Below are 9,745 nucleotides of genomic sequence, written 5' to 3'. Positions count from 1 at the left end.
CAAGAATCGAATCTAATGATTATGATCACACAAATTGAATTGAGCCAAAATTTAGTCTAAAGTTTAATCATGGTAAAATCAATATCTAACTATCTTAATCCACACAAAATCCCACAAAAAGAAATAACGAGATTTAATGACAAAGAATTAATCATGGCATGATTAATCAATATGAGAATTAATTCTGAAAAATTAAGAAAACTAATATAATGTAACGATTTATTAAACCTAATTTCTAAATCCTAATCCCCTAATTAAACCTAATTAAGAATTAAGCTAATCAATCAAAATAAAATGAATTAATCCTAATATCTAAAATCAAGAAATCTAATTTTACCCTAGCAAGAAATCAATGACGGTGGTGATTAGCATAAATTAAGCAAATTTAGTATGAACTTAACAATAATTAGCAACGGATTAGTGGGGCTTTAATGAGGGTTAGCATGAACGTTAGGTTAGGGGCGTGGGAAACGATTGGAGTAAGGTGTGAAGCAACGAAATCTTGGGAACTGCTTGGGCTAAAGGCCCAAGCCTTTGAAAATATCCAAAAGAAACGGATACCATGGATATGCTGAGAACGTGTCGTCGTACCTTCATACATCGAAACCCCTCAAGAACCGCCTTGGCCAACGGAACTTGCTGCGAGTGTGAAAATTCACGGCCGGATTGAAACAAAAGCTCGTGCATCAAGCAAACATCGTCGTCGTCTTCGTATCGTTGACGAAAAAGGAGTTTCTCTGATTCACGCGTTGCATCACGGTTTGGCGATTGTGTTTGATTGTGGTTGGGATCAAGATGAAGACAGTTGAATCATTGTTCATGTGTTACGTTGCAGAACGAAGACAGATATGTTGCTGCATTCTTGATGCATTGAGGGATGGAGTTGTTGATGCGTTTGCAATGAAGAGCGAAAAATGGAATTTTTTCGGATCGACTCGTTGTGTTTTCGATGATGAAGAGTCTCTGATGATTGTCGGATCGAGATGGAGATGATGAGTTCGATTTCATGGTGAGGCTCACTTTTACTTTTCTGTTTCAGTTTTCTCCTCTTCCGTTTTTGTTTTCTTCTTTTCTTCTGTGTGCAGTGATTGAAGGTCGCAAATGGTTTTTTTCTTGTACAGAGTGAGGATTCTCGAAGATGAATTGGAGAGTGATGGAAAGGTTAGGAAGTGGATGGTGAAGACCTGAAGTTACAGGGTTAGGGTGTTGGTTGAAGAAGAGGGTTCGAAGGTTGTGGAGTTGAAGAGTCGAGAGTGATTTTCTTTCTTCTTCCATTTTGTTGAAGATTTTTGTGAATTCTTCTGGAATCGTTTCTGTTGGGAATCCTGTTGAGTTTTTTTTTCGGCAGTTATTGAAGATGGTTAGAGAGTTGGTTAGGAAAGTTAATAGAGTTTGTTAGAGGGTCCTTGAGTCGGTTTGTTATAGGAGGGAATATGTGGTTGTTACGAAAGGTTGTTAGAAGCTGGAGGAGGTTAGTTTCGGAGGTTAGAGGATTGTGATGGAGGGATGTTAGTAGGGTCATCATTTGAAGGGTCTCGCAAAAGTTTTTCTTCTGCAGCGTTCTAATGTTGGTTTCTAGTGGAGATTGAAGAAGTTTGTAAGGTAGGTTTTAAGGGAAGGTGTAGATTCAAATGGAAGGTTATGAGGGGTTTATGTTCTGTTGAGAGGTTGGTTCTTTAATGTGTTGTGAATGGTTATGAGGTTTTGGAAGCTTTGCTGCCAATTAAAAAATCTGTTAGGGTTTTTTTGGTTATCCAGCCTTGAAGATTGGAGGGTCAAAATCGAATTATGTTAGAGAGTTCCGGGTTGTTGGAAATTATGTTATGCTGAGTTTATTGACAGTTGGAGTTTGTTATTCGGTTGGTTGAGAGTTGAGGGAGGGTTTTGGGAGAAGCCATTTTGGGTGGTTAGCAATTCTTGCTATAAGATTCTGTTATGATTTCTAGTTATAGAAATTTTACAGGGTCGTTTCGGTTATCCGTTGGAGGTTATTGAGAAATCCTGTTTTATATATTCTGTTTACCGTTTCGATTCTTTTTCGAATATTTCAGTTATGATTACTAGTTATATTGCAGGTTGGTTGATACGGTTTGAGAAGTTAGTTGTGGCAGATGGTTAGGGGCGATGAATTATGTTTTGAGGTTGGTTTTGAAGTTGGAGGCAGTTCTGTTATGTGATGAATGGAAAATTTTGAAGGCCGAAAACTCACATTGGCACCAACAACAATAACAATCAAATTCTGTCCACTATCCTAAAGCGTAACAACAACATGTCTAGTCGGAGCAGACAACACAACAACAAGATAATCTAAACGAATGCCACCCTCATGAAGAGCATCGGCGACGAGGTTTCCGTGAGCGTCATTTCAGACCTGACCAATGAAGTAAGTCGGATGTGACAGTTTAGCACCGCATAATGCTTGGTTAGCGGCTTTCCCGCCGGCTAGAGTTTGGCCGCTTTTTGCGGAGGTGGTTGGTTAGAATTGTTAAAGGTCTTTTACATGTTATAGAAGTTGGTTTGTCTATCGTTTGTTAGGATATGGTTATTCTATTTTGAAAATTTGAGGGTTTTGGTTACAAGTTTCTTCTGCTATTTGTAGCACCTCAAATTTGCACCTCCCATTTGTACATTCATTTCATTTTTAGGTCATTAACATTGCATTGTCATTGCATATCATGTTGCATTGCATTAGTCAAAACTGGTCAGGAGGATTCATCTGTGCAAGAGAGCAAGGGTTTTTCCATGAGATAAAGGCCCTATGGTTGTTCTAGAGAGCTTACATGACCCAAGGTTCATTTTGATGCAGTTTGGCCAAGTGTTGGAGGCTCAAAGTCCACAGTGCAGTTTCAGGTCATCTAGGGCTCATAAAAGTCAACTGCAAGTCAACTGAGGGCTAGGAGATGGAGAAATGGTTTGAGACACTTCATTCATGTTCAAAAGAGGTTTATTCGACATGTCAAATATCTACCTTGAAGATTTTGAAGCCAGATCAAAAGTTTCCCAAAATGGAAAGTGACCTGTAATTTCATGTTTCCAAAAATGGCAAGTTTTTGGACCAATTTCAACTCAACTTTCCAACATCAAAGAAGCTTCAAATGAAATTGTATCCAAAAAGTCCAAGATCATGAATTTGTGATGAATGGTTAAGGAGTTATGATCAAATCATTGCAAAGTGTGCCTGAAACTTCAAATGGCCATATCTTTTGAACCAAGACTCCAATTTGAGTGCTCCTTTTTGCACAATTCTCCTCATGGCATGAATTTTCCAAATACCTCATCACATTGCATGAAATTTGAACATATGATCATTGGCTTATTCATGAAGTTTTTGAAGGAAAATTGCCAAAATCAAATTTGGTTGATCACATGCATATATTTCCAATTCCAATGGGTGCATGGACTGATTTTAAGTGGATTTGGGCCTTCATGGTGCACTGTTCACGTGTGGCTTCCATGCATGGGGTGAAATTGCAAATTTGTGCATGCACCTTATATCCTTCTAATCTCATTTAGCTTTGGCCTAATCATGATTTCAGGTTAATTAGCAGGACATATATAAGGTTAATTATAACTGCATTGCACATAACACACAGTTTTCAGATCTAGATTTTGAGTTTTGATCAAAAATTTCTCTCACAAAGAACTTCAAAATTCCTCACATACACACTCATTTCCTTGCATAATTGTGGATCCTGGTGAAGTTTAAAGTGTGATTCAACGTGCATTTTGTGGATTTCTGCTCAAAATCGTGCATGCTATAAGCTTGAAGGTGTTGATGGCAATTTCAAATTAAGCTGGATCTACACGTTTCTGAGCCTCCAATTCTTCATCAATCATCACTACAAGCATTCTGGAACTGATTTGGACCATTACAAGTGCTGGATCGTGCAAAACCAGAATCTGCTCTTCAAGAGGTGAGTTTTTCAACCTTGACAATTCTCAAATCCATGTGTATGTTTGTGTAGATCTCTTCACACTGATGATTTTGAGCTAAAAATCACATGAAATGATGCATTATTCACTGAGTTATGTATGATTGAAGTTTGATGCACCAAAAATGTTTTGCTCGATTCTCTTGGATCTTGATGATTTATGCTTAGTTGTTTGTTGATCTGTACTCACCATTGAAGGATCTTTCTAATGATATGCTTGTTTTGAAAATCTGGAGATTTTGTTCTTGAACGTGTTACTGTTCATCTTCATCTTCATGAAGAAGATGAAGATCATCCTGTTAGCGTCCATTCATCCATGTTAGCGAAGGATCTGTTTATTTGCGTGCGTGGCCTAGGGTTCGTGTTTCATTGGTCCACGTTTTTGCCTTGCAAGCGAATTGGTTGGTCCACATTCATTCTGACCGTGCCAAATCAGCGCTGACTGCCACCTAATTTAATGAAACGCGGCGTTTCATACTTGTTGGCGCGCCACATTTGAATTGTTACCGTGTTCGATCCTTCCATGCGCCAGATTTTCAAACTTAATTCCATTTCTTCCTTTTCCCTCCATTTGCCATGCTTTGCTTATTTTTGATTTTTCATTTTTTATGCTAACTTCAAAAATCCATAACTAATTGAAAAATGCTTCAAATCATTCCCAATTTTTTGCAAAATGATCCTTGTGATGTCTAGTTTTTTATGATGATGAATTTTGAAGTTGTGCATGGCTGGTTCTTGATTTGTGTTAGAGAAGGTGAACATATGTACTTTTATGACCTTGCCTTATTCATCTTATTGTGAAATGCTTGATTTTAATCCAATGGACATGAAATTTTACATGATGATTCTAGACATGTTAATGGATGTTTGAGGCTTGTTTTGATATTTTTCTCATTTGCCAATTCTGTTTTATGTACATGTTTGCATGGTGTGACAATTTGTGTCACACATTTGGTTGTCCAACTTGTGCAATTTAATTTCCATGCCAATTGATCTTTGATGCTTCTGATTTTTGGTGTGATGATCATGTGTGATGTGGTGAATGTGCATGAATTTTTCCAGAATTATTTGAATCATTTCTGTTTTGATTCAGAATTTTCATTCTCAATGTCCAAATGTATGCCTTGAATTGGTCTTTGACTTCTCTTGCCTATTACATGAACTTGCTTGTTGATTTTGGTTTGGTCCTTTTTAGGACATGTTCTTGATTGATTAAATATGATTCATGTTGAATATCAAGTTCTGTTTTGGCTTTTTGATCCACTTTTGACCCTAGGCTTTGACCTAGTGGTTTGGACTTACCATTTGAGTTTTGAATTTCAGGTTCAAGTATGCATCTCCATGATTGATGTTGCTCCTTCATTTGAGCTTGATCATTTGTTACTGTTGGCTAACATTTGTTTGTTTTGTAGGCTTTGATGATGGTTCACTTGTGTTTATGGCTTATGTTTTGCATATTGGGTTGTCTGTTTGATATTGACTGTTGACTATTGTCTGAATTTTGTACTGATTGGTTTAGTTGTTTCCACAGGTACCTAAGTTGCTTTAAGTTCATTTGAACTTTGCTTTGCTTGTGGTTGACATACCACTTAGGTATAATTCCTTGATCTTCATGTAGTCTGGAAGACCTGTCATGTTACTTTGGCAGGCACCTGTCTGAAGCCCTCCTTAAGAGGCAATGTTTGTGGTTGTTTAATTTTGTGCCAAGCAGGTTAAGTCCTCTTAAGAGGCATTGGCAGATAAAAGGGATGTGCAATCCATCCACTGCTATTCAGTTGTGTCATTCACTTTGCTCACACCATGTGTTGATGCATTTTGAATAAAAGCCCAAAATCTTGTCCATAGAATCAGTTATTTGTGGAGAAGAGTTCTTTCATTCTGAACTCCCACACTTTCTATTTGATTCAAGCTCTCCCAGGCCAGGGATAAGAGCTATGAGGCACAACCCTCATCTCCATTTCATCCGCTTCACCCTAACTCTCAATGTTAGGGTTAAGAGCTAAAAACACCCCATTCCAGTTGGCTTGTTTCTACAGCCTAGCCTTGTATGAGCCCCTTGTTTGCATATAGTGTGTGTGCTTGCTCTCTTGTGCTTGTGTGTGATATTGTGCTGTGTTTAGGCTAGCTTTCTTCCTGTGCAAGTTAGGATTAGAGACCTCAACATAGGGATCGTATGCATGACAACTTCTAGGCTCGAGTCGTAGTCTCCCTAGTAGGTTGTTATCTCCCTAGTCTCTGGTTATGATAGAAGTTCTTTCCCTGTTAAGGGGAACTACATCGCCCTGATCCTCATACCAGATGAGGTACGTAGGCAGGAGATGAGTTGATCTCTCCGGGCGCCCTTTTTCTTTTTCAACCCCTTTGTGTTGTGTTGGAGTCTGACGTAAGTCCAGCGATTGGCAGTTGGTTTCCTGTGTGGGTTTGTTTGTGTTGGAGTCTAACATAAGTCCAGCGATTGGCAGTCGGTTTCCTGTGTGGGTTTGGTTGGAGTCTGACGTAAGTCCAGCGATTGGCAGTCGGTTTCCTGTTTGTGTTTTATTTGGCGTGCGTTAGCCGAGCTACGAGTGCTCTGATTCTTTCTCTGGTATTAGAAGATACGTATGCATAGGATGCGGCATCCTAGCGAGCACATTCCCCTATCCCCGAACTACGTCGACTCTGATGTTTGTGTCTGACAAACTACGTAGGTCCAGGATGCGATCTCCTGCCGAGTCCGTTTCTTCCGTCTTTCGCCTGGATTTCCTTCCAGTCTTGTGCAGTGTTTGAGCAGTTATTTAGCAACCTTTCTTCTTTTCTTTCTGAGCGTGGATCCCGTCGAGTACGACAGATGCGTAGGGGTGCTAATACTTTCCCTTCGCATAACCGACTCCCGTACCCATCCATCTCTGGTCGCGAGACCATTCCTTTCCAGGTTTACTTCGAGCGTTTCCTTTCCCTCCTTTGGGATAAATAACGAACGGTGGCGGCTCTGTTGTTTCTTTTTCCCGCCGGTTTTTCGCGTAATGCGACAGCTGGCGACTCTGCTGGGGACTATCCCGAGAAGTTGACCTCTTGCTGGTCCATCTTCCCTAAGCGAGTCACTCCTAGCGCTCTCTAGGATAGTGTTGGTTGCTTTTACTGCTTTATTTATTGCATTTATGATTATGATGTGATTGTATATATATGCATTATGTGTTTGCATGCATCAGTTATCATTGTGCTGGCTGTGTCTCTGTTTCTCTGTGGGGTGGGAATCACAAGAGGTAAAAGGCCCAATACCCAGGCTATGAGTGAACTTTAGGACACCTAGGAATAGAGTGATTCATTGGAAGCGGGTGGTATAACGCCACTTAGCGGAACATGGTATCATGAGCAGTTCAGATCCTGATGGGGTATTATCGTTGCATACATCTGGTGTGTATATGATGATATTCTTGAAAGGGTTGTTTATCCTGCGTTTCTCTTGACCTTACCTTGGCCTAGATGACACCCATGAGTGGGAAGGGATTGAATCATTTGCAGGTACAGATGGTGACTATGGTTCAGATGGACCTATGGATATCTATCTCTGACACGCCGGAATTCTGTCCGTGATATCTATCAGCGGGTTCCGTTTATTTCGGATCCCCGGGTTGAATTTGAGGATACTTGTTCAGAGTTGTCATCCGTTCAGTGAATTTCTTGTGATGATAGTGATATATCCCCCGGTTCCGTTTATTTCGAAACTCCCCAAGTTGGATTTATGGTTACTCGGGCCCTCAGATGATTGTAATCAGTTCAGAGACCGGTCCAGTATAGTTGGTCCTCAGTCGACTTGGAAGATGGCACAGTGACCTGCCTGCATGCATTTGCATCATTCCCATTTCGCATCCATCTGCATTTAACCCATGTCTATCCGTACTCAGGGTCCGTTTTTGATTGAGATTCTGGTCGAGAGACATCCTGATGTCAGAATGTTATTGATGAAATATTATCCGTCTCGATGAAGCCAGAATCAAAGGACAGAATATTCCTAGTACGGATAGACATTGCATGCGTGAGTCATATTAACCTGTTTTCTGTTTTGTAGGTGTCAGTATCTAACTGGTGCACCTAGTTCCTCCGCTCAGATATCCTGCCAGACTCAACAAACCCGGACTGATGGATCCACCCAATGCCGACATTCTCGAACTGAAAGAGATGATGAGGGAGTTGTTCAAAGTAGTGCAAGGGCTCGCCTTGGGGCTGAAAGCAATTGATGAGAGGGTGGAGAGGATTGAGAAACGGCTGATAACAGAGAAAGTTCAGGGAAAGGCTCCGTCATCCGCGGTAAAGAAGCCCTCTGGCAATGGTCAGCCCGAGAAGGAGGTTGAATCAGGTGGTGTGCAGGCAAAAAAAGAACGCGGTAAGGATTGTTACCACCCTTATGCTGCCACTGTAACCACTCCTGCTGGTAATCCACCTGCACCACAGCAACAACCGCCACCTCAACAGAAAGCGCCGAAAGCTAAGGGCCAAGTGAAGAAGGGGACGACGGATCGTCAGTTTGATAAGCCACCCGTGACTTATACCCTTCTGTTCAAGAGGTTGAGGGATCTTGGGTTAGTTCGGTCGAGGATATTGGTTCCTATAGAACTGCATCGGAGGCCTGCAAACTACGATGAGAACGCCAAGTGCGAGTTCCATTCTGGAGCACCCGGACACAACATTGAGGGTTGTAGAGCTTTTAAGCATGTCGTCCAAGATATGGTGGATTCTAAGGTCATCACTTTGGCACCAACACTGAATGTTAATGCTAACCCCGTACCGATGCAGGGTCCTGTGGGGGTGAAGGTGATGTCAAAGGACAAGAGAGGAATAGAGGTGACTGATGGGGATCAGTTAAACACTCCAATGTCTGTGGTCCCGAAACATCTGATGAAGAGTGGAGCATTCCCTAGTGTTGATAATTGTTGTGCAGCTGTCGCCACAAATGGGTGTGCAATGATGAGGGAGACGATTCAGAAGATGTCGGATGTAGAAATGGACGGTGAAAAATTCGAAACACCAAGTCAGGCAGTTGAAACCGTTAAAGTGGAGGACGCCATTCTTGTTGAGAAAGAGAAGAAGCTGTCCATTTCTTCTTACAAACAGACCATAGAAGTGGTGAAGAACGGAGAAGCCCTAGGCTGGGGAAAGATCATAGACATTGTGGTGAAAGCAGATATGTTCGGGGTTGACTATTAGCCAGATCAAGAGTCGTCTAGACAAAACAGAGGACGTCGTCAACCGTTCACATTCGTCAGTGCCGGAATGCTGGATCCAGGTCACGCCTGTACAGTAGGTGAAGAAATCGACAGTGACCGCGAGCTTAAGTCGTGGATAAAATCGTGCGTACCAGGAAACTGGAAAGCCTCAAAGGTCATCACCGTCACTCATCATGAAGAGTAGTATTTCGGTTTTTCAATTCTGTTTGCATGAAAGCCATACGTTTTGCCCGAAACGTAATGGTCCATTGTAAGGGCCACCTCATGTGTTTCATTTTGCAACATTTTTGCATCATTAATAAATGGATGTTTTTGCAAAAATAAATGAAAGACAGGGAACACCGCTTTTAATCACAAAAACATCCATTTATTAATGATGCAAAAATGTTGCAAAATGAAACACATGAGGTGGCCCTTACAATGGACCATTACGTTTCGGGCAAAACGTATGGCTTTCATGCAAACAGAATTGAAAAACCGAAATACTACTCTTCATGATGAGTGACGGTGATGACCTTTGAGGCTTTCCAGTTTCCTGGTACGCACGATTTTATCCACGACTCAAGCTCGCGGTCACTGTCGATTTCTTCACCTACTATACAGGCGTGA

General features: G+C 41.2%; 1 protein-coding gene across 3 annotated transcripts; it reads left to right on the top strand.

The window, feature by feature from the left end:
- The first annotated feature begins 357 nt into the window (after window positions 1-357).
- On the top strand, window positions 358-9,388 carry LOC127123048 (uncharacterized). 3 transcript variants are annotated; one of them, XM_051053317.1, is made up of 5 exons: window positions 358-1,009; window positions 1,122-1,987; window positions 2,076-2,383; window positions 2,807-5,525; window positions 7,981-9,388. In XM_051053317.1, exon 5 carries the CDS (start codon window positions 8,052-8,054, stop codon window positions 9,114-9,116), a length of 1,065 nt encoding a protein of 354 aa, XP_050909274.1. In that variant the 5' UTR covers window positions 358-1,009; window positions 1,122-1,987; window positions 2,076-2,383; window positions 2,807-5,525; window positions 7,981-8,051; the 3' UTR covers window positions 9,117-9,388. The 3 variants fall into 3 exon arrangements, with proteins under 3 accessions (XP_050909274.1, XP_050909271.1, XP_050909278.1); XM_051053314.1 differs by having other exon boundaries at window positions 2,076-3,914; window positions 5,464-5,525; XM_051053321.1 differs by lacking the exon at window positions 1,122-1,987 and having other exon boundaries at window positions 2,076-5,525.
- The last annotated feature ends 357 nt before the right edge of the window (window positions 9,389-9,745 follow it).

Source organism: Lathyrus oleraceus, chromosome 1, assembly GCF_024323335.1.
Source record: "Lathyrus oleraceus cultivar Zhongwan6 chromosome 1, CAAS_Psat_ZW6_1.0, whole genome shotgun sequence".
NCBI lineage: Eukaryota > Viridiplantae > Streptophyta > Magnoliopsida > Fabales > Fabaceae > Lathyrus > Lathyrus oleraceus.
This window is presented reverse-complemented; position numbering and strand designations above follow the sequence as displayed.

Bases quoted from the DNA above. Each gene is read 5' to 3' on its own strand.
- LOC127123048 (XM_051053321.1), top strand. From the start codon at position 8,052: ATGGATCCACCCAATGCCGACATTCTCGAACTGAAAGAGATGATGAGG.